This window comes from Taudactylus pleione, unplaced genomic scaffold (assembly GCF_031769625.1).
Source record: "Taudactylus pleione unplaced genomic scaffold, aTauple2 ptg000201l, whole genome shotgun sequence".
In the NCBI taxonomy this organism is placed as follows: Eukaryota; Metazoa; Chordata; class Amphibia; order Anura; family Myobatrachidae; genus Taudactylus; species Taudactylus pleione.
Genome location: NW_028284603.1, coordinates 18372141 through 18397590, shown reverse-complemented (window position 1 = coordinate 18397590; position 25450 = coordinate 18372141). Strand labels below are relative to the sequence as shown.

The 25450-nt window shown below is 43.1% G+C and overlaps 1 protein-coding gene across 1 annotated transcript in view; it reads right to left on the bottom strand.

Annotated features, from left to right (window-relative positions):
• Positions 1-25450, bottom strand: part of LRPPRC (leucine rich pentatricopeptide repeat containing) — a 219141-nt gene that overhangs the window by 130588 nt on the left and 63103 nt on the right. Inside the window, exons 12-15 of the mRNA XM_088477278.1 lie at positions 13545-13651; positions 11417-11510; positions 9405-9474; positions 2036-2063 (exon numbers count right to left, since the gene is read on the bottom strand). Coding sequence (XP_088333404.1) covers positions 2036-2063; positions 9405-9474; positions 11417-11510; positions 13545-13651 — 299 coding nt within the window. The remainder of the gene's footprint in view (positions 1-2035; positions 2064-9404; positions 9475-11416; positions 11511-13544; positions 13652-25450) is intronic.

The window sequence follows — 25450 nt, the reverse complement described above, 5'->3', positions numbered from 1 at the left end:
TGAGCAATGATCTCTTACAAAGCATCAGGCACATAACATCACACACATGCAGTAGGTTTAGAAGGGGACTGGACACATTTGGTCTGGCAGGATGATTAGTACTGTATATGACAGAGCAAGGGCTTGCTTAAATTTGGAAGAGTTGGGACCCTTGCATTGCCCTTCCAGCAGTGATTGTCTCGGGATGTCCTATTACAGGACTTGAGACTGTCAGCAAATCTGAGTTACAGTACAATAGGTGCAAGTTGGGTGAAGCCGTGCCAAAGTGATTTGGCCTGAATTCCTTGTGGGTTGTTGATGACCGGGGCTAAGCAGTTGTCCTCTGTTCCTGCTAAAAGTATCTGCAGGTACTAACAGAGACTCCTGTTTTTAGTATGAAAATTCCCCTCTGCTACTCTAGACAGCCGATGGCAGGATTTTATACTGAACGTTGCATCCACTATTAATGACTGCCATAATTTCAAGCAGAGCCTGGGGAGTACGAGCAGACACAAGGTTTGCTATAGATGCCAGCAGGGTTTGGTACTACCATTGTTAAATGCTTGCACTACCCCACACCAAATCCAAATGGACTTGTGAACAGATCCAACTTGGGTTTATTTCCCCATTATCCTCCAGCAAATTAGTTCAGCCGTTTTGTGACTTTGAGGGATAGCAATGGCAGAGTGTGAATAAGTTGAACATGGGATGGGAATTTAGTTGGTGACAAGTGTTACAGGCATCAGGCGCGAAAAAAGAGCTTTCAGAAAATAGTAAATTAAAAATTAGGGTCAGACCCTGTTATGGGAAAGGCACAGAGCGAAGTGGGAAGACTGGTCTATAAACTGCAACAGAAATAAATGGCTGTTCAGGTGATGCTGTATGGGTTTATTAATAGCGACTTATGAGTAACACTATGTAAAATAAACACAATCGTGTGACCTGTAAATTAACCTTTAAATGCCAAGCTAGTGACATCATAACACCCAAATACAATAGATAAACGTACATGGCATACATAACCAGATCTACACGGCTCCATTCCTATGGGGCCATTACGGCTGTTTATTTGTACAGTTTCAAACCCTGAAATCTGTAAATACATGTATCATTTTGGTGTATTCTAAGCCGTATTAAAACCACTAAATTCTGTCACCTGGGGGTGTCAAGATATCAAAAACAAATGATCAAATATTTTAACTCAAAATAATTTAGGTTCGAAAAATGATTGGAAGCCAACATTATACCGAAGCCTCTGACTCCCTTGTGTCCATGCCTGAACCAGACCCTTTGTAGCCTTGGCCAAGTCATATCAAACTGCAGCACTGCCTGGCACAGAACCGCCCATATTCTCCCAGCTCTGGTGATCAAATATTTTGTAAGTGGCAATATTCTGCAACTCTGTTTTTCATGGAAAGAACCGTCTCAGAAATTAAATACCACAACATCAGGCATATTCCACAATTTATTTATTTTTTATATAAAATGCAGCCCACTCTGCTTTTCTGCCCCTCACAATCCATCATATTGGACATGCAATGTTTACCAGCTTTACAAACAGAACATTTAATAAAAACCAAATGTAAGATGCTCCTGCCTCTCCTAGCTGCCGACACCTGCAGTATTAGGATGAGCGGATTATCAAGGGCTCCCTCACATTACTGCGCATACAGTGTTAACACTGCGTTGTCAATTATTGAATGCGGCACAACCTATTACTCGTGCACTAAACCATGCTACCAGAGCAATTGCTTGTATTGGTACAAAGCATGATGGAAAACATCCATAAAGTGCATGTGTGCTTCCAATCTTCCCAGCACATGTCTGTGCCGTTAATCTAGTCAAGTGTTTCTATACATTATGCAAAATATCTAAAAGAGAACAAAAAGTGGTGTAAGCATAATAAAGCAATAAGCTAACGAAAATGACAGAGCATTTAAAAAATAAATAAATAAAATTAATGACTTACTGAGTGAGCAGCATTTTAGGATCTCACATTTGAAAACAGACTCACAGATACACTCACAAACAATAAAATCCGTTTTCACCTACTTACCTTTGCCATCATGTCTGTATCTTTATACCTGTAGGTGGCAGCAGAGGATTACAAATGACACACTAAAAGTCAAAGCAAGCTGCCTGCTATAACTTTATTACAAAAACACATTATACACTGTCATTTTCATGTTAAGTGAATAAATAAGCGTCTTAATAAAGATACAAGTGCAGTCATCATCTGTCCACATAAATCAATTTACGCTATCTGCCGTAAGTGCTGTCTGGGCAATGTCTCACACAGAGGAAATACGTTGCTGCTTGCTAGGTGCATAAAATCAGGTGGGTTTTTTTATGTATTTTAAATTCTGAAGAAGGCTACCTTATAAAAAAAAATAGATATATGGACAAAAAAAAAAAAAAAAGTGTATGCCAATAAGGTAATGTAAAAACCATTAGGATGACACTGAACGGTTTAGGAATACAGAGATAGAATATATTCTGCTCGGAAAGCTTTATACCACTGCTCATATGCATTTATTAAAAGAAACAAAAATTACAAAAAACAAATTGCTTTTTTATAACAACCAAATATATAAAAGCTTCAGGAGCTTATGGTACTTTTTCTTTAATGGGTGTTTGCGAACGGGGGGAGGTACATTTCCCAATGCATAGCAAGTTGCCTAAGCCATGGAAACACACTAAAATGGCCAGTGACCGATCACAATTGTTTACAGTAAAGGGGCCTATGCAGTAGGCGACCTGAAAAACTGAACGTCTAGCGTCAAGATCTTCAGGTCTCAGAGGTGCGGTGCCTGCACTGAACGTCATTCAGTGCAGGAGTCCGACCTCCTATCCCTGGACATACCGAACCTGACGAGTGCCATCAGGTTGACAGGCATGTTCAGTAGATAGTCGGGGTCAGCAAGGACCCAGCCTGCAAGTGCATTGCTGGTCCTTGCCAGCTTTATTACCCAACTTTGTGAACAATGCAACCAAAACTTCCTGGTTTTGGTCGGATTGTTCACAAAGTCATGTAATGGATAGGCCCCTTAAGACTCACAATTACATTGTCAAACATTGTAAGGTGAAGTACACATTACACAATATATTGAACAATTTGTCTTTTTGATGCAAATTTTAACACCACACATCGCCCATATCGTCTGATGTGTATGCACAATTGCGTGTTTACGTGCGTCATTCATCGCATCTTATATCTGATGTGCAGCACGTCAGATGGAAGATGTCATGAACAATTTGGTGCACATTGTGTAGTGTGTATGTACCAGAAGACCACAAAATAATATTGGACCAACCTTTCCTCTAAAGACATCAACTGAACTGCCAGTGACAGATTGCAGTGTGTGCAGGAGAAAAGATTAATTGGGTACAATGCTCTGACATGATATATTGTGCCGTCGTTTGTAAGATTGCATAGTGTGTACGCTCTATGGGCCTGATTCACTACTGATCGCAATTGCGATTACGCAGACAATCGGCCAATTGTTGCGATCCGTGCATGCATCGCAGTGCGAGTACTAGCCACCGTGACTACGCAGACCCATCGCAGAGTGAGTGACAGGAAGTGCCATTTGTGGGTGGTAAGAGGGGGATGATCCACAAAATGTAGGCGTGCCAGGGCGTTCGAACGCAACTTGCAGGGGCATTCATAAATTATCTGCTGCGATGCCATACGCAGTCTGAGGCCTCATAGCGTGCAATGAAGTTAGGAATGTCTGAGTAAGGTCAGAGCTTGTGCAAGTGTGCGAGAGGCTGCGATGGTACTTGTTACCGATGGTTTTGCAGTCTTGCTAAGGATTACGAATGTGTGTAAGGTGGGCGTCCCGGTGTAGTGCTGCGACAGCATAGCGATCGCAATGGATCATACTATCGCAGTGAGACTACGTGCGTAATCGCAGATGCAATCCGTAATGAATCGGCCCCCATATCGTGTGTTCTGGGAAGAAGGAAAAATGGGATGACGATCACATCTTTTATACGTCGTCCTGTTGTGTACATTTATGTCTGATGTATATACAGCACAATACTAATTAAATACAATACTAATTAACGTATGAATGAATGCAAAGCACTTTCTAGATTCAAGAAAGAACAAACGGTGAGCCGGCAGAGATTTCTTTATTCTAGAACGCCAACGCCTATGTCTTTCTGGGGCAGCCTTGAGGCAACAAATAACTGATTTACAGGGCAGTTCAATTACATGCGATGTGGGAGCAAAATATGCATTGCCCTGTTTGGACGGCATGTGATGACAGCAATGGCACCTACATCATGAATTTTACCTTACACCCCAATAGAGGTGTGCAGGAAAATACATGTCGTTAGGCACATTACACTGCAGCATGCAATCTGACACTGCATGTAATTGAATTGGACTCGTGGAAATGCGAGAAAAAAAAGTAGTAAGTTTGAAAACCTGCAAAACATATATTATTTTTGCATGGAGGGTAAATACCAGCTGCTTTTATATGTAGCCCACAAATACTGGACAACTTTATTTTTACACTGCAGGTTCAGCAAGTACACGCCTCTCCTCTCTAAATCTCTGCACAATTTAAATCTGCCCCACCTGCAGTTTAACATGGCTTAGTCAAGGTGCAAATTAGCCAGTGTCTGCCATAGCCGTTTGTAACCAAGAAGAAGACCTTACCACAGTAGTCTCAGTAACCAGATTGACTAATGTTTTTCCCAGAAGTTTCTAATAAGCTGTAGCCCACTTTCGGCTGCCTACTGAAGTCTTGTGAGATGGGTGTTTTTCTTTAATTACACAGTTTTTGTGCATTATGTATTTTGCATTATAGCATATTACTAGATAACTTTTGGTGCTCAAACGCTGAATACCCCAAGAAGACTGGTCTATTTCAATGTGTTCACTTCGAAGTGAATGGTGCATACACACAGTCAGATTCTCCTTCAGATTTGTACAATAACGATTTTAAAAATCGTTCAATCGTTCATATCTGAAAAAAAATCTGACATGTGTCCCTGCAACGATGAACGATGCGCGTTCCCGTTTGCCAGATAACGATATCTGATGTGTTTGCAGTCAGATTTGGTCGATTTTTCCTTCATTTTAATTCTGTCACAAATCGTTCGTAGTTCATCGTTTGTCTGACAGATCTGACCATGTGTATGCACCATAAGTTCTGTACTTCTCTAAATACTGCATTTATATAATGTCATCTACCTCTTGTGGATCTGAACACACAGTCTAATTGAAACTCTGTAGTACCATAAATATTAAATAGTGAACACATAGGTAAAAGGATAATTGACCTCACACACAATTACAAATTGGCAACAATAATTCTTCACTTAAATATGAGCCACTATTAGAGAAAGTAAAGGAAATGTATACCTCAAAACACCACTATTAATTTACACACAAATTGCTGAAAATTGTACTTATTTCTCTTTATATTTCTGCCTGCCTTCTGTATTTGCTCAGCCATTTCTTTACACCATCAGGCAGGAATGATTATTTGCTCTGCTGTAATCTCTGCATGAATTATATACAAAGACCAGCGTTGTCTTGTATGCCGAATGCAAGGTTACAATGTAATATTTTATAAAAGCATCACCATATATAAGCATGGCTGGAACACAAAAAAAGGTAGAAATACCAATGTTTTAGTTGCAGTTACAGAAATCCTTGTACAAACCAATAAAAGTGATGTAAAAGTGGAGCGCAGTAAAGCTGTATGAAATAAAGTGCAAATAATTTTTTTTTTTTTTAAAGACACTCGTTATAATATTAAAGTACACCTCTCAGAGAAGAATTATCACATGATCATTGTACATTTACATGACAGATTGTCTGGTGAAAAAATCAAAGGTATAAATGCCCTTGATTAGAAGTTCTGTTTTCAGTGCATTTGTAAGACTGTCCTTAGTTAAAAGAACGATAATTATTTCCCCGATTATGAGCGGTGGATGATGTGATGGGCTGTGGGGAAGGAAGCATAAGAATTTACTGTAGCGGTTACAAAACTGATGGCAATCTGTCAGTGTGCAGTGAAAACGTCTCGGCGGAGCCCACCCACTTTATGAAAGATGTTGGCAGTTTGTCAGAGTGCCTAATCACATACCTCCATTCAACATTATCTGGAGCCTACTCAGGGATTAACATACAAATGAGCGTGTACAGAATACAGAACCGAGCAGCGTTTATCTCTGCTGAAGCCATGCGGTACACTAGTTAAGTGGAGGAATAATTAGGAGCCCATTTATTTTGCTCATAAGAATGACTGCAATACAGGACGGCTATGGAAATCATACACAAGGTTAAACAGACGCTGTGATAGGCACAAGGTTCATACAAGTCTCTGTGTCTATCAAGTTCCTGGAGCCATGCAATTTGCACAGTGGCTGTATCTATGAACAGGATATCAAATGTTTCACCCACTTCTTATGCTGGGTACATACTAGACGATATGTCATGCGTTACGGCAGATCAGACGACATATCCGGCACATCGGCCAGTGTGTAGCCACTATGACGCTGGCTATGCGCGACATCGCCCGTAGGACCTGCGATATCGTTAGCGGGGGCCATGCTGCCGGACACAGCATGGTCCACGTCATCGCTGCTGGCATCGGCATGTGTGTATGCACTTGCCGATGCCGGCACCCCGGCCTGGTCCCGCCGGATGAGACATCGCGTTGGGTAACACATCATTTAGTGTGTGCCCAAGCTTTAGACTGTAAGCTCATTTGGGCACAGTCATTGTTGCGTTCTGTTTATGGTCATTGTGTATTTCTGATTGTCTCACAAGCCTCTCCGTTTCCAGTGCAGTAGGCTGGTTCTTAAGAAATAATATAGGTTACATACTGTAATGTTATAGTATATACAGTTCATTTATTGTTAAACACAGTGGCATATGCTGGCGCTATATAAGCAAATGTTAATAAAATATATTCTTCCTTTTTTATAGTGATAATAAACAGATATTTATTATCAACATATACTTAATAAAATAAACATTTTATACAAAATAAGTATGTAGCCCTACAAGTTCTTATTAGCAAGATTTTTGAAAGTACCCCCTGTATTAAGAAAATATTGGCCTATAAGAAAATGATGAGCTTAATTTAAGCATTTCAGCTTTAAGAATTGAAATTAAAACTTTATATTGATGTTTTAATTTTAGCCCCTTATTTAAGTGTGACAATTACATAGCTGAATCCTGGCTACATCTGTGACAACAGGAGACTGTGAAAACGTTTACCTTCAAGTAATACTGATCACACACAGGCAGATAGGTGGGATGGCTTTCCCAACAAAGCAACATTTGTTACTGGGGTCAGAAGAAGACTGACTATATAGCAGGTAGCACTCGCCTCCCAAAAAACATTTAGGAACATGTGGATAATGATCTGATCAAGTTTGATTACTAGCACTATCAAGTGGCCATTCAAGCCGTTTAGGAACCAATTTCCCATCTTTGTTGTGAAGTTCGAGTTCAAACCGTTTCATTATTAATTAAAAAAAAACATCCAAAAGAGAAACCAAAATCTAAAATTATTTTATGTTGTAGAAGAGATTAATCGTAATGGTCATTAAATATTAGAACAGTTGTTACCACTTAAGGGGACTGCAAGGGGCCATATTTCTGTAAAAAAAATGCCCCGCTAACCAAGCCAATACGTACAAACTGTGTACATAGCAGCATCTTGCAGGTTACATATCACAAGACTAAACCAACAGTAAACAAACAGAACTGTAGGAACCTTCAGAAGCATAATAAAGTACAGTATACTCTGCATTTTTACGTTCTCTATTTGTATATTGTATTGAGTCCCACTTCGATCAAAATTATTAAGATAATTTAAATTTTCCTTTAAATTATAGAAAAATGAGACCCAAACAAGTATAAAAGATTTAAAAATAAAAAAAATACATACGAGGCAGTTTCACATATGTGCTGGTCTGTTGTGCTGTTCTCAAATCCCATGCAAAGTGGTTGTCGCAAAGATATGTAATCTTTGGATCAGTATTCATGTAGTACATATCACAAGTAATTGCTTTAATGTGAACGTGCCTCAAGTCTTATAAATTATATTGGTATAGAAGGTTGTTTGGCGCAGACTTCTCTGCATGTCCTTATTAATGTGAATGAGAAGTGCTTGCTCATACCTCTGCGCTAGGTAAAATACAGTCTGATCTACCCACATTAAGCCAAATAATCGTAAAAAAATGATAACGTTTTTGCTGAGCTTTATTACGCTTCCCTGAAACAATAGATTATCCTAGTTTCACACAGCATTAGATAAGACTCACTGAATCACGGTAATGCCAGACAAAACGCAAGAAGAAATTTGTGCATTATCTTAACTGGATGAAATGAAGGAAAAAAAAAAGTATTTAAAAAGGTTGGTAACATTACGTTACTGCCCATTCACATCTCATTTACTGCTGTTTGAGAGTCCAGTTAGATCCAAAAACATTTAATTGGATTTCTGCCCCACACACAGTAAATTAATGGAGCAACTTGCACCTTGACAAACCATGCTACAGAGCAATGGGTGCAAATGCACACAGGGTAAATACTGGCTGCTTCTGCATGTACTCAACAAATAAAGGACAACTCTGTTTTTACATAAAAATTTAGAATTTAAGAATAAAATAATTAATATAGGACACTCCTCTACCCAAATATAAATCTGTCGGCACCATTTAAATGTGCCCCACCTGCAGTGCAACATGGTTTTGCCAAAGTGCAGATTTGCCCTTTTCTTCATTTGCTCCAGCTGTCTCCCTGTTCTCCCCGCCTCCTGCTGCTATAGCAGCCAATCAGAAGAGCCCAGGGCCGGGTCACCTCCTCCTGCCTGCTGCCACAGTGCCCCCCTCCCCTGCCCTACCTCCGTCGCTGCTATAGCAAGGTTACCAGACATATGCATATGCCGGGGCAGCACCTATTATCTGCCGATGCACCCCCCACTACCTCTATGTCAGGTGTGACCTGACACATGCATTTGCCGGGTAACCACCAATTAGCTGCCAAACCGCTCATCCCTACAGTGCCCGCTGCCCCCCACTGCCCGCTGCCCCACTCACCAGAGCAGCGCTGAAGAGAGGTGACCCCACGGCCAGCGCATGCACAGTAGGGGACAACGTACCGAAAGCAGAGGACTGCAGGAGAAGACTGCAACACTGCAGCCCTGGATACCAGATCGCATCGCAGTATGGCAAGTTTACATGAATTGCTATTTAAACAAGCTATATTGTGCATCAAAATTATGCGATATACTGTATAATGAAAAATTACAATTCCAAAATGTAAATCTTCATGAATAGACCCCTATATTACCTCCAAGCAAGCATCAAAGATTACAATAGAAAAAATGGATATGCAAACATTTACCTTCCAGTGCTTTTACTCAAATAATATTTCCACAAAGACTTACCTTAAAAAGCTCACAGAGAAAGAAGAAATTAAACTTCTGGTCTTCATAACTGGAATTTGTATGGTTGATACTGAAAGATATATTCCAAAAATATAGCTTACATACATGAACAAAGTTTATGTTACAAAGTGAAACAAATTAGTGAATTAACCCTTAAGCTGGGTACACATTTAGCCACCTCTGCGACCAACCAGCTGTTCCATTGACCGAGCAGCCGATTTGGTGAGCTAGAACGCTTAACATCCGGGTATATAAATTTGCCCGACCAGTTATGTCGTCAGTGACAACGGTTCCTGCGGCTAGTGTACAGGTCGCTCATACACACAGGCATCTGCAAGATATATCAACATAAGATGTGCTGCAGGGCTGACACCCGCAGAAGCATTTAGCGATAGGTCGCTCTCCAGCTGTATGAACGACATATCACATAGTGTGTAGCCAGCATTAGGTAATAAAGTGGCATAAATACAATGGCAAGAACTAATCAAATCTGTTGCTGGAAACAAGTGGTGCAGCAGTGACTGTGCCAGAAAAACACCCGTCTGAGACTAATAAGTCTACGATTTGGATGAGTTTTCGATATGCACATTTATTAACAACCATGGTTGGAGAATAAAAACTGACACGTACATATGCATTTGTTTCCAATGGTTTCCCTAATTGATAACAATTTCATGTACAGTGCAAAGGAGAAGACTGCTATTCGCTGTCAAATGATTGTATGTACGCAGATTCTTTTATAAACCTATTAAAGCGCACCCATCACTTACATATATAGTGAGGCCAATTTTAAATGCTCAACTTTTGTGCATGTAACGAATGACCGCCATATTACTAGGGATTAGTGACTTCACAGGCAAGCAGAACAACGTTCGGTGCTTGTGGCTTCAGTCTCTCTTCGACAGATCACCAAGTTCTTCAGTGATGATACCAATTCTATGCAAATTGCTTAGCTAAATTATCGGTTCAGCCCACAAAATGGTGTCCTACAACGATTTTAGTTGAGGTGTCCATTTTGGTATACGTTCGGCATCCCGTTGGTCGCGGTGCCGACGCTTACATTACCAGCGCCAGAATACAGACGACAGGCAGAATCCCGATGCAGGCATCCCGAACGCCGGGATACCGAAGGTAAGTAACGGTGTGGGGGGGAGGGTTAGGAGGCACTAGGAGGAGGGTTAGTTTTAGAGTGTGGGGAGGGGGAGGTTAGGTTCAGGTACTTGGGGGGGGGGGGGGGGGTATGTTAGGGTTAGGCACCAGAGAGGGTGGGCTAGGGTAGGGAGAGGGTTAGCATACCAACCAACAAGTGTCGGTATGTTAACCCTGTCGGGATCCCAGCATCGGGATTCTGACCACCAGGATCTCGAATTTCGGTATTTCATACCGATTCCGTCCATTTTAATTAACTTTAAAAAGGTCTCATACAACCTCTAAACACTTATTACAACAACAGGGTATTAGTGTGCACCATTCTCTATGACCATCAACATGGTATAGCTTGCACCGAGAGTTCACCAGGCTGTCATCATGCCAGTCTTCATGCTTTATAGAAACTGGCACTACAGAAGTTACCATCTTTCAATGCACTGGACTCACAGGGTTGGGTTCCCAATGATTTACCAACCGGTGGAAGTGGACTTGGAGTTAAAATTTACCATTTGCCTGGAGTTCCCTTTTAAGGCAATAGTCTAAAAGAAGTCACAATAATAATGGCATTCTGCTGCAGCTAGCAAGTCATAGGTGTCCTACTCACCTGTCCTTTCCCGTATAGAGAATCCCTTTAAGCTGAATGACTGCCGTATTACCACTAGCATAAGCACATTACCTCCACTTTCCCAACATAAAAAAGCAGCTGTAGCAGTTATCTATGGTTTGGCGGTCTTGCTGATCAACAACTCTACATTTGACACACATAAACAGCAAATTACATGGTAACTGCCAACCACACATCGTTAGAAAACTGAAGAGTAAAATTTCTTCATATGATGTATGCCTTATGTACAAATACTTACAGAAGTAGCACATACGCTTGAAATTTCCGTGTAGCAGTGATAGTCTCAGCATTGACAGATATAACTTGCTTAGTTCTTGCTGACATTCACGGTCCTGAAGAGGGAGAGAGGGGCAGCCATATGGAAGCTCAAGTACAAGGTCCAATAAAAACAGTCCCCGTTGCAGCCCACTTATGATAAATCTATAGCAATTTTTGAACAAAGCATGTAAAGACATAGGAAAATTTTTATTTCACAGGAGACATCATTTAATACAACATTAACACCAATAAGAAGTCACCTGGTGTTATGTACCTGGCCAAAAAATAAAAGTGACCCGAATGTCTCATTCTATTCCTCTCAAAAGTGATATGTCCATTATTAGACACGTTTATTACTGTGGTTGAGTAAGCACCATTGGCTTGTATCAGCTATCATCTTCCAACCTCACTGTAAACTAGCCGATAGATGGATGGCTGGATATTGGCCAATCTGTTAAACTGTGTACACACTAAACGATGTGTGTACCCAGCAACTGCAGATTATATCGGGCAATCCGTACAAACTGAACGATCTGGTGTAAGACCGCCCGATATATCGTTCCCCCGCCGCATCCAGAAGCATGGTGTCGGCCGCTGGATCTTCGGATTGGTCTGCACTGCAGGCAGATCTGAAGATACAACGAATGACACACGGGAGCGCGCAATAGTGCATACACACCGGACAATATGTCATTCCAAGATATCGTGTAATGCAGGGGTGGACAATAATCGGCCCTCCAGCTGTTGTTGAACTACAAATCTCAGCATGCCTTGCAACAGTTTGGCCAAATAGCAAAACCGTGGCAGGGCATGCTAGGATGTGTAGTTAAGAGCTGGGGGGCCACTTATTGCCCACCCCTAGTCTAGTGTGTACCCAACATTAGCCTATAAGTGTGGCTAAAGTGGATTGTAGGATCGGTGCGTGTTGTCCAGCTTCTGACTGTGTTGCTCTGCAGACATACTGTAAGCTAGCCCACATTCTGCATATTGCACAAACCCCAAAGTCTTAATAACCAATCCTGGTGTAAACCTAGTTTAAGATGGATAGTTATAAACAGTCTTTTCTACAGACTTAATATAATAGCTAACGTATCCATATTGCAAACATTTTATCCCTATCTAATATCCTGCACTGATCACATACACAATTTAATGTGTGATTAGGTACTCTATGGTTCTATTACATGTAACTGTAAATAAAAGCATCCACAAAGACAGACTATTGGATATCTGCACATTCGTCAAAAACAACACTTTCTAAGATATTATAAATAATTAACAAATACCCAGAGGGCGCGCACACAATTAAATAGTTCTAATAAATAATAATTAAAAAAAATACTTGAACCACCACTTCATCAGGGGTATCAATCAATAGTGAAATGTATCTTAATATCTTATTGGAGATCACCAAAAAGGATTCAAGCCATAAATTCTAATGGTATCAACAGTATCTTTGAAAGAAAATAGACTAAATTTAGTTCTCTCTGGTAGCAGAAATGCACAGCTGTATATTCTCTCAGACAGCACTGCTAAACTGAGGTACAGTTATCTGCTTAGAGGAGCATTTTTTTAAAGGAGAAGATCTTAATCATCATACAAAAGGACTTATTTGAAAAGAATCCTCAATGTCTCTGTCTTCACTAAAGATAGTTCAAGAATGTTTTTTTATTATTCTTTATTAGTCAGTTAATCATTTAGAATTATTCAATTGTATGCACCCAAAATAACAATAAAATATCTATCTATATATATACACTTCTGCTCCACGGGAGGTTTCTGTCCTCCCTGAGCTCGCCTTAGGACCCCTGCGTTACGGTTTGACAGGTGTACCGCCCCAGTCAAAATCCCCACCTGCCACTGTCCCCGGAGCGGGTCGCGCCCCGGCCAGGTGAAGGGCCGGGCGCTTGGAGCCAGAAGTGCACACACATATGCATACATATGACCCTCTTTTCATTTATAGAACTATAGACATGTGCAATGAGCATAAGCAACCCAGGTGTGCATAGTATCTCAAGGTTTTTAGAATTAAGCTCCTTTGAAAATGTTGGAGAGAAACCTAAAAAGCAGTATCCCTGGCAGCATAGAATACAGAGATATTAATATACCTGCAGAGTTGTGGAGTCTGCAAACATCTTTGCAACATAATCAGAAAAAGTGTCCAGGTCTATTTCTACCTCCAGGTCCTTCATCTGACTGATTGTTTGGAGAACACCTTAAGAAGTGAACAAAAACCAGTAAAAAGCATATTAAAAATTAAACCATTAATCCTACATATCTGAATATCCAGCAAATGATTCTACTTACGAGTTCTAGATATAGATATATAAAGTTGGAACTCCAAGACCTAAGCACATAATTTTTCAGAGTGTATCTAATGCTTTATAGATAATCTCTCTGGAGATCTGCAGAATTTTGGAATGTTCCCCTAACAGACCCTTCACTCACTCAGAAACCTGCAGAACATCTCATGCACAAGTTCAACTTGTATGAGATGCTCTTCCTAGTTTCTAAAAACCTTAATGCAGTAAAACCTGTATGACCTAAGAAAAAATAGATCCGGTAATTGAGGACCTGAATTGTATTTCCAATTCACCTATTTTTTATATATTGTCCTAAGAACATACGAAACAGCAAAAAATCATTTATTCTTCAAGATGCTCTCCCACAAAACTTTAGAAACCAACCATGCACAAAGCCCCACAGTTCTGGGAGAATCCAGTGCCTTCACATACCCCCAAAGGTTCTGTAACAGTGCAAGGCTCAGGTGTATAACTCTGATGACACTTCACCTCTTGCCCATACACAGGTGGGATAAGTGTCTTGGATAGTGCAAAGCAAGAATGTTTAGGGGAGCAATGTTCAATTGTAGTAGTAAGCCACATAAATGGTAAATCGGCACTTAGCCTAGTCAGCAAGTGGTCACAGTCTCTTCTAGAATTATGTCAGTACCCAAACTTTAATGCATCACTACAGACATTACAGAACGTGCAAGCATTGGAATTTTTTTTTTGACCCAATTACTTCCTCTTCAATGGAAAGAAAACTCCCAAAAAACAAGAATGCATTAACAAAAAAAAAAAAAAAACATTTTCTAGAATCTCGAGTCATTTGCACATGTTCAAAGATAATAGAAATAAATAAATAACTAAAGAAGACAAGAACTAGCTTTCCTAAACTGAACTGTAAATAAACTGTGTGCATCCAGAAAGCTTAAACATTAACACTGCAGAGCTGGAGGGGTGGCCCACTGGATCTATAATATTTACAAGACTTTGCTTTCATTCCATTACACACAGTAATGTTCCTCATGTCAAAAGTTAAACAGGTATTGACATCTTACTGGTACAAAAGGACTCAGCCAAAGGCTGCAGGGTAATGCATTTTCAGAGCATGTGTTTCATCTCAACTTGCCTCATGGATTTGTGACTTTTAAAATTCAAAGTTTAAGAAAGTAGCCAACTCTGCCTGGAGTGCCACCTATGGAAAAGTGACACTTCCATGAATATTTTATGCAGTGCGCTACGGTGCAAATAATACAATGTGAATTCCCTCTGAGCACTTAAAAATACATGCAGGCAAGTCACACTAAATTAAAGTCGCATCAGCTGCTCAACTTTGCCTTAAACAAAATGCATGATTTAGGTTTAAGATGTGGAAAAAAATGATAAAGCATTAATTATGGGCATTTTGTGTGGGATACACTGCACATTCTCACAATTGGTGTCTCTTCCTCTGGCCACTGTGTCAGATTGGAATGTTCAATTCTTCCTTTTCCCACATTCAATAAACTGCTTTTTAAACATGAGTCTAAACTGGTACTCATTATTCGGCTGTATTTAACTGAAACAGTAAATAATGTTCTATTTAAAAAAGAATAAAATAAACTAAAATAAAAAAAAGTATACTTGAGGGTCAATCCAATTAGGTGCAAGTCGGGTCTTGCGAGTCATACGCACAGGGAACTTGCACTGTGGATTATACATTTAATCCAATTGCACACTCGCATTGATTTTCTACATGAAACTTGCAGGGTTTTTTTGTGCGCACCCCCTGAGGGTGTGAAACTATAGGGAAAATCCTTATTTTAAAGGTAAAAATGTCAGGACTTGCATCGGAACCCCTTGGACACCCCCACTCCAATGACTAATTAGGCAATTGAAAGTTTTCTATTAGCTTACTGGGCCAATAATTCCATGTCAGTATTGTGGTTTAAAAAAATGTCCTCAAATTAGCCCAAAATCTACTTTTTCGTTGGTTTAGGCACCCCAAATTTAATAAAATATTTTTAAATGAAAAATAATTGCTCTTTATCATTTTTATACATTTTGAAAAAATGTAAAGTGGCCTCAACCACAAAAATCACATTTGTTTTCCTACTTTTGTTTTGCAATTTTCATTTAATCTGTTTGTGATTAAATGAAAAACATTTTCGTTATCATTTTTTTTTTTTTAAATGCACATATCAACCATTTGACACAGTTTAAAAACCTGTATGCCCATTAACACCACTTTTCTAGGGTCCAGGATGGTCTTGTCACTTTTTCATACCCTTCTCCAAAGTCATATTTTGTAGAAAAATCATGCACACTCGTGGCGATTTCTAAATGGATCACACATTTCTCGGCAGTGCGCATGTGCGATGTTTGCAAGTTTCATGAAACAAACTCGTTTTTTGCAAACCCGCACCTGATTGGATTGACACCTATGACTAATTCTATTTTCATTCTGCAAGTGTCTAAAGAAAAATAATGTTGTAATAAATGCCTAATATGTTTATTACAGGGAGAAACTATGTGCACTAATGATGCCCACACACCTCTCAATTATATATTCATTACAACGTAATCAGATCTATTAGAAAGATCTAATAGATTAGAAGCTCCAATGAACAGACTGAAGTGAAAATATCTTCAGCAACTATTTATGGATTACTAACAGAGTATATACCCTGCGCTAATGGCCAACCTGTTTTATAGACCTTACTACACAATTGCCCTTCATCACAGAATCCCATTTAACTATAAATTGCGAGAATTAGTTCCCAGTAGTAACAAGCTGCAGTGTATGCTGGTGCTATATAAATTAACTTTGATAAATCTCAGGCGAAAACCCACCTATCAATCTAATTCATGTGTGCTAATCCTCTCCATATAATTACTTGGCAGTGTGCCCTGCTGGCAAGTATGATATTGAAGGCATAGCCTAGTAGTACAGGAAATGCTGTTAGAACATTATTGTGGGGAATGTTAGCATACGATTGAGTATTCAAATAGATGGGAGACCTAGCTCCCAAGCATTGATAGCCTATGCCTATCTACCATATGTGTTACTTTCTACTTAACCCAATTATGCCCAGAAAAATATTAAACTTGAACACTCAATTAAAAAGACTCTATGACATTTGTATTCCTATCAAAGTCTGACCTAATGAGCTGAATAATATAATTGAATTAGGTACAGCGCTGATATGAAACAAAATATGTCCATAATATTCTTCCATTACTGTGCAGCAGATTTCCATGCCAAAATAAAGGTGCTTTTATAACACAGAAAACAGAGTTAGGCAAACTAGCCATGTAGCAATGCAATAAGTGGAACAGCTGATTTAACCTCAGGGGAAATTATGTTACAGCAAGTCAAATGACTGTGCATTCATTTATTTTTTACCCACTATAAATCTTGATTGTGTACTGGTCTAAATTTGTCAGAAATGTTTCAGCTGTCCAGAAAGGAGTGTAGAGGTAAAACAAGAGATATGGTAAGAACTTACCTTTGTTATCTCTGTTTCTACGAAGTCCATAGGGTCCACAGGGTGACCTTGGGGTATAGCTGGATCCTGGATCCTCGGGCACCACGGAGTTAAAGCTTTCAGCTGCTCCCAGGATGCACTTGGGTCCATCGTCCCCTATACCCCGCCCCCGAGCCACAGGCACCTCAGTTGGTAAGCAGCCCAGGCCGGAGGAGGAGACGAAACAGAGAGAAGGAAGACTGGAACACACAAGAACCATACTCACAGAAATGGGAGACGGAAAACCGGTGACCAGTCACAGAGCCCATATGAAGCCAGGTGCGTCAGGGTGGGTGCCCTGTGGACCCTATGGACTTCGTAGAAACAGAGATAACAAAGGTAAGTTCTTACCATATCTCTTGTTTTCTACTTCAGGGTCCATAGGGGTCCACAGGGTGACCTTGGGGATGTCCCAAAGCAGTCCAACTAAGGGCGGGGACGCTCCTGTGCTGATAGGAGAACCCGGCGCCCAAAGAATGCATCCTGAGAAGCAAAGGTGTCAAACGCATAGAACCTCAAAAAGGTCTGAATGGAAGACCAGGTGGCCGCCTTACACAGCTGAACAGCAGAGGCGCCACAGCTAGCAGCCCAAGAAGGGCCCACAGACCGAGTGGAATGAGCCTTAACAGAGGCTGGAACAGGAAAATCCTCCTGCATATAAGCCTCAATAATAACAGAACTAAGCCAACGGGCCAGATTCTGTTTGTTGGCAGGCCAACCCCTCTTGTGAAAACCAAAGAGGATAAACAAAGAATCCGACTTCCTCACCGAACTAGTCCGGTCCACATAAACCTGGAGTGCACGGACAACGTCTAAGGAAGCCTCCGCTCTTTCCTGATGAAAAACCAGAAAAGGGGGACGACAGGAAAGCGCCCCCAAATCCGAAACCCTCCTGGCAGAAGCAATTGCCAAGAGGAAAACAGTCTTAAAAGTTAGCCACTTGAGCTCCACTGACTCCAAGGGCTCAAAAGGAGGACCCTGTAAGGCCAGAAGAATCACCGCCAAATCCCACGGGGCCACAGGTGGCACAAAGGGAGGCTGGATTCTTAAAACACCCTGGAAAAAGGTGTGTACATCCGGCATAGCAGCAATCCTGCGCTGGAACCACACCGACAGAGCAGACACGTGCACCTTCAGTGAGGAAAGACTTAATCCTAAGTCCAAACCCGACTGAAGGAAAGCCAGAATACGCGAAACCCGGAACACCTGGGGATCATATCTTCTGGCCTCGCACCACTGAAAGTAAGTGTGCCACACTCTGTGGTAGATCCTCGCGGGAGCAGGCTTGCGCGCCCACAGCATGGTAGTAATAACGGAGCTAGAAAAGCCCCGAGACCTCAGGACGGCTGTCTCAAGAGCCACGCCGTGAAAGATAGTCGACCCAGATCCGGGTGAAGACAGGGCCCCTGAGACAACAGGTCCCGTCGTTGAGGTAGGAGGTACGGAGCGTTGATGGACAGGCTCTGCAGATCGGAGTACCACGGCCTTCTGGGCCACGCTGGGGCTACCAGGATCAGTGTGCCTCCGTCCTGCTTGAACTTGGGCAGGACCCGAGGCAGCAGAGATATCGGGGGGAACAAGTAAGCTAGGCGAAACAACCATTTCACCGACAGCGCGTCTATTAGACTTGCGCCTGTGTCCCTTGTCCTTGACCCGTATACGGGCAGCTTGTGATTGTGACGGGACGCCATCAGGTCCAGTTCCGGCAGCCCCCACTTGTCCACGAGTAGTTGGAATACCTCTGGATGAAGCGACCATTCCCCGGGAAGCACGTCGTAACGGCTGAGGAAGTCCACCTCCCAATTGAGGACTCCTGGGATGAAGACTGCCCAGAGAGCTGGAAGATAGCGCTCCGCCCAAGCCATGACGCGGGAAACCTCCGACATCGCAGCTCGACTGCGAGTCCCTCCCTGGTGATTGATGTACGCCACCGTGGTGGCGTTGTCCGACTGCACCTGAACGGCCCTTCCGTGAAGAGCGGTGCCGGACGACTGCAGGGCTCTGTACACTACCCGCAGTTCCAGGATGTTGATGGGAAGAATCGCTTCCTCCGCCGACCAACGACCCTGAAGTGACAAGGAGCCTGTCACCGCCCCCCAACCCCGGAGACTGGCATCTGTCGTGAGCAGAACCCACTCCGGGATCCAAAAGGGGCGCCCCTCGAGGAGATGAGCCGCCTGTAGCCACCAGGCCAGGGACAGACGCACCTCCGAGGACAACACCAGCATCTGAGCGGATCCTGTGTGGCAATCCGTTCCATTCCGAAAGAATCAGCCTCTGCAGGGGCCTGGAATGGAACTGGCCAAACTCCACCATGTCGAATGCCGACACCATGACCCCAAAACTCTAATCGCTGACTGCACCGACACTCTGCCCCTGCTCAGACAACTGTGAATCCGCAGCTGTAAGGAGGAGACCTTCTTCGGTGTCAGAAAAATGAACCATCCGCTGAGATGGGATGAGGGAGGACTTCTTCCAGTTGATCAACCACCCGTGCGCCTGTAGACAAGCGACCGTCAGGTGGAGATGCTGGACCATTGGGTTTCTGCACCAGAAACAGCGTAGAGTAATACCCCATCCCACGTTGAGATTGTGGCACGGGTATAATGACCCCCGCCGTCAGCAAGGCCTCTATGGCTTCCTGAACCTGCAAGGCCTTGGTTTTGTCCTGAGAAGGACTCGTGCAAAAAAACTGGCAACGCGGCCTGTGCCGAAAAGACAGGGCGTACCTCTGGGAGACCACTTCTCGCACCCAGGCATCCGTGGTAGTATTGTGCCAGCACTGGGCGAATTGAAGAAGTCGGCCTCCCACTCTGAGGTCCCCCAGAGGGAGGCCCACCCCATCATGCCGAAGACTTATCTTCTTGCTTGGAAGAAGGGCGCATAGCACTCCAGGCTTGCTTCTTTGGCTTTGAGGCGGTCTTGGTTGCGGACTGCCTCGGGAAGGACTGACCTTTTGCCTTGCCCTGAACCCGAAAGGAGCGAAAGGCCGAGCTCCGGACCTTAGCAGGTGTCGTAGCTGAAGGGAGGAAGGCTGACTTGGACTTTGCCAGGGTATCTACTATTTTGTCCAGGTCCGGACCAAATAGTAACTCTCCGTTAAAAGGTAAGGCCTCCAAGCCTTTCTTTGAATCAGCGTCTGCTCTCCAAGACCTCAACCACAAGGATCTGCGAGCAGACACTGCTGCCGCCGAAACCCTAGAGGTCAGCAAGCTAGCATCCAAAGATGCTTCTCCAATGTAGGAAGCGGCCTCTCTCATCTGTCCTAACAACGCCCTCTGGACATCCGGAGCTTCATCCGTAAACGTATCCTCCAAGGCGTTGGCCCAACCCTCAATGGCCTTGGCCACCCAGGAGATGGCCATGGACGGCCGGGCCACAGCCGAGAGAGAATAAATAGACTTTAGACAAGTCTCCACCTTCCTGTCCGTAGGATCCTTCAGCGAGGATATAGATGATGAGGCGTGTTACATGGGAATCAACCGCAGGCGGAGTTTCCCATTTCTTACAATGCGCCTCCGGAAACGGATAGTTGGACGCCAACCGCTTCTGTGGCAGAAATCGCTTACTGGGCGTCTGCCAGGCCACCGCCATGTGATCAGTCAACTGATCAGACAAAGGGAACGCTGCAGAAGTAACCTTAGCTTTTTTAAAACTAGGATACCTCGACTTGGGAGCGGGAGCCTCATCCTCAATCAGAAGAATGGCCCGCACCGCCCTAACCAGAGCCCGCACATTGATTGAAGACTTAGTGTCTACCTCCTGGACTGAGGCATCTGAGGCTGAGTCATCCTGCACCTCGCCATCATCCGAGGACCCCTCAGAGTCCGAAAAATGCGCAGCCTGCGCCATAACTGTGCGTTTAGATGCCCTGGAGGGCACGTCGCTGCGCAACATCGACTGAAAAGCCGAAGATGCTGCCGCCAAATCTTGGACAGTGTGGGAAAGCGCTTCCACCCAGGGTAGAGGAGCTGCCACAGGGACGGCAGTCAGGACCGACAGACGGTCCGCGATGGACACCAGCACCTGGGAAAACATCGCCCATGGTGGCTCCTGCGACATAGGAGGTTTAGACGTACCAGGGATCGCCTGGCACAGTCCGCACAGGCCGTCCTGCGACAAATCCTCCCTATCCACTCCTGCAGAACAGCGCCTGCAGGATAACAATACTGGAGCCACGGAGTGCTCAATCTCCTCCTCAGACATGACCGACTATATAATTAAATATACAGTTATGACACAGGAAGAAAACGTGCGCACTCACCAGTGTGCTGGACAACAGCCCACAATATGGTACTGTGTAGCACACAACCGTATGTGACGGACCTCACAAATACGTGATCTATATAAGTGAGGTCAGTAGAAACACCCTTCCCCCGCACACCTTTAGGTCTTGTAGGAGAAGGAAAGGGATAGGAATAAGCTGACAGTAAGTAGAAATTAGCACAGACAGGCAGCACTAGCAAAAGTCACATACCATGCAGGAAGATATACTCACTGCACTTTTCCACTACAATCAACCTGCCCAGATTCAGTGTCTGGGAGGGCTATAGTGCTGTGTACACTGTCCTTGTCGGGGGAGAGGTACACAGGGGGACCGGTCCGCGTGCTCCCTGAGTGTATCCGCACTGCCACAGAGAAAATGGCCGCTGGAGACCTCAGAGGAGGAGTGGCCGTGTAACTGCAGCTCAGCGACGCCAGACTACGTGCTGAAAGGCGCGCTGAGCTGAGGGGAGGAGCCGCTAGACAGGGAAGGCTTCCTCCCCTGGCTAGCAAATTAACCCCCAAGATTGCCAGCATCCCGCTTGCCTTATTTACCCTGGTGGTCTAGTGGTCTGGCGGGGTATGCCTCCGCTGGAGGGGGGGCCCGCCGCCACCGCTAGCGCCCCCGGTCTGTCCCCTAGAACCGGGGGCATGGGACTGCATTTTTAAAAGGTACCCGCGCACCGCGGCTTACCTGGATCTCCCCGGCAGCTCAAACAGCTCCCACGTGAGCGGTCTGCTACACGTGGATTTCAGACGGAGTGTTTTTACCGGCCAGAGAGGAACAGCGCCCTGCTATACAATCACTGGTGTCAGCTGCTGGCTTCCCACATTGAGCCACACAAGGATCATTAGTCTCAGCATAAGAGACTATGTTGCCTTATTTACAGGTACACTATCGACCTTGCTACAAGTTGTTTACAATATTGCAATTGATGCTGGTCAGCCAACTGATCAGTACTTTTAATTTGTCATATGACATCTACTTATTGTCAGTTTTACTATTAAGCTGACCAAAATTATTTGTGACTTTGCTATAACTATCGGTTGGAATATTCATTGTGATGGGCACACTATACTAAGTCCCATTACAAATAGAGAGAGGTCCAGTTAATATGCCTTTTTAAATGGTATTATCAGTATATTATATGTCATAGCCTAATAGGCTTTCCATTTACCTTGTTGTTATTTCTTGCCATCAGCGTTATTGGAGACTTTTTTGGAGCCTGATCAACTCCTCATATGTCTCTTTTTTACTGTGTTATTCTTAATTAGATATTGTGATATGTGTTATTTAATTTAGCAGAGGCCCATCTTGTGTTCTCCTATATGTGTATGTATAGTACTAATTCGTACTGTGTAATTTAGACTATTAAACTGGTTATTGACAGAATACGCGGTTGTGTTGTTCTTTGTCCCAACAGTAACATCAGAGTGCAGTACATAAACTTATTTTTAATTCTCTCTAGTTATTTTTAATTCACCTCTATACGTACTGCTGCATTGATTTTGAGTCTCTGACTGGTTAGCGCTAAGGGTTTTTTTTTTGTGAGTATCAACAATGGCAGAATAAGAGACACAATCTAATTTCAATTATAACAAATATTTATCATACAGGTGTATAATTATGTTAATCCAATCAAAGAGAAAAAAGGGATAGCTAATTGCCACAAAACGAACAAAAGTGGATATGGAAGGAATAAGAACTAGTAAGTACAGACACCTTTAGGTCATAGAACCACAGTATCCAAAACTGACATACATACATACATACATACATACACACACACACACACACACACACACACACACACACACACACACACACACACACACACACACACACACATATATAATAAAAGCACAATTAGAATGACATGTATCATATTGCACTAATATTCGTTCCTGGCCAATCCCTTGTGGATGTAGATCTCCAGACATTGATGAGCTTTTAATTCATTGGAACTCCAAAGCAGGTGGAATTGTATCTCTGATCTCCGGCCACCTGTCAGAACCAGCAGAGCAAGTACCCCACTTATTATACCAACAAAGCCTACTTTTAAAACTATACCCCTTCCAGGTCTTCAAATACATCGTTACTTGTCAAAACTGATGAAACTATTTCATCAACATGTTGAAAAAACTATGCATAGAAGATTATAAAAACAATAAAGTAAAAGCAAATCTATATCTATAATGCAGCCTGAGTATGATATCCTAATTATAAAGTGAACAATGTTGAAAGAACAATACATTGATGGATCAAATAAAGACAATAGACATACTGTAGTTACAAATAGATATCACAGCTTTGCAGATTACAAACTAAAACTGATGAGAGATAGGATGAAAGAAAGTAGGAAAAGAGGCAGTAAAGTTGGGCTATCTGCACAGCTGATGTCAAAGGGGGCTGGATGTTTGGGAAATGTTGGCATGTGACAGACAGTAGGCAGAGAGAGAGTAGGCAGAGTGAGAGAAAGAGTAGGCAGAGAGAGAGTAGGCAGAGTGAGAGAAAGAGTAGGCAGAGAGAGATAGAGAGTAGGCAGAGAGACTACAGGAATTAGGACTGGCGCTAGACTTGTGTGTGGAAATGCAGCACTAGAGAAAACTGGAAAGCAGGCATGGGATATGAGGTTATAAGTAGAACGGGATGATATCGTGAAACCGGCTGACGTGGTCCCGACAGCCGGCTTACCGATTGCTGTATCCCGGCGTGGGTTAAATGACAGGCCTCTATATCTAGACGCCTGTCATTTTCCCAACGCCGGGAGACAGGCGCTAGGCATCCAGATCGAAGGGATGCCGGGCGCCGCGAGCGGACAGTTAGGTTTAGGGCTCCCGGGAGGGGACTTAGGGTTAGGTGCCCACCCGGGAGGGTTAGGTTAGGGGGAGGGAGGGTTAGGCAGCCCCGGGGGGGACTTGGGGTTAGGCACCCCCCATGGGACTTAAGTTTAGGCAGCGGGAAAGGGGGGTGTTATGGTTAGGCACACACAGGGGGGATTAGGGTTAGGCAATTGGGGGGGAGGTTAGGGTTAGGCACCCCTAAGGAGGGTTAGGGTTAGATTAGTATATACTTAACTGAGGACGATCGGGATTTCCAGCACTGTCGGGCTGCCGGGAATCGAACCGTCGGCCGTGCGGCCGGCGGTATTTCATACCGATTCCGAGTAGAACAGACAAGGCAAATCAGAGCATTTGCATAGATGTGGTCACGTAGGGCATTATATTCTTTATTTTCCCAAGAGCTGAAACAATCCAGAGAACATCCGATTTATAGTTCAATTATTGGTTCTACCGTTGAGGTGTGTTTAATGGTCCAATCACTACCACACTACATTTGCAGCACCATATCGGGACTGATGAACATCATGCAGGACTCATGATATTGGGAGCAGATCCGATGGGTTTTCGAACGACTGTTGACCCTATGTGCTGTGTACACACTGTGCAATAATCGGACTAGGCGGCCAAGAATTGGCTGATCAGAACAATTAATGCATAGTGTGTAATTTGCTTAACTATGTTTAAGGAACAAAAGCATTATAAAGATAATCTAGCCAAAAGTATCCGTCCTCCGATTACTGGAGATTCCTACTTCCAAGTCAAAGTCTGGGGCGGGCGCGGAACCCCAAAAAGCCAGCAAAGGCCATCCACCCCAGGGCAGCACACCAGTGAGAGACTAAGGGGTTAGTAAGTGTTATTAATAATATTAATAAATCAAAAGCTATGTGTTAAAAGGTGATACACAGGTGAAGGGTGTAATTAAAATGCTAAATAAAGTGGTATTAGTATAAAAATAAGTGTTAAGAAAGTGCTAAATGGTGTGTTATAGTGTGCCCCCCCCCAAAGCAGTCCAGCCATACCAACCCAGGGAGCAACGCGCTGCAAACTCATCCCTAAAAATAATAGATAAGTTATACATACCTAGGTAGTCCACCCCAACCCAAAGCTTATGGGGTT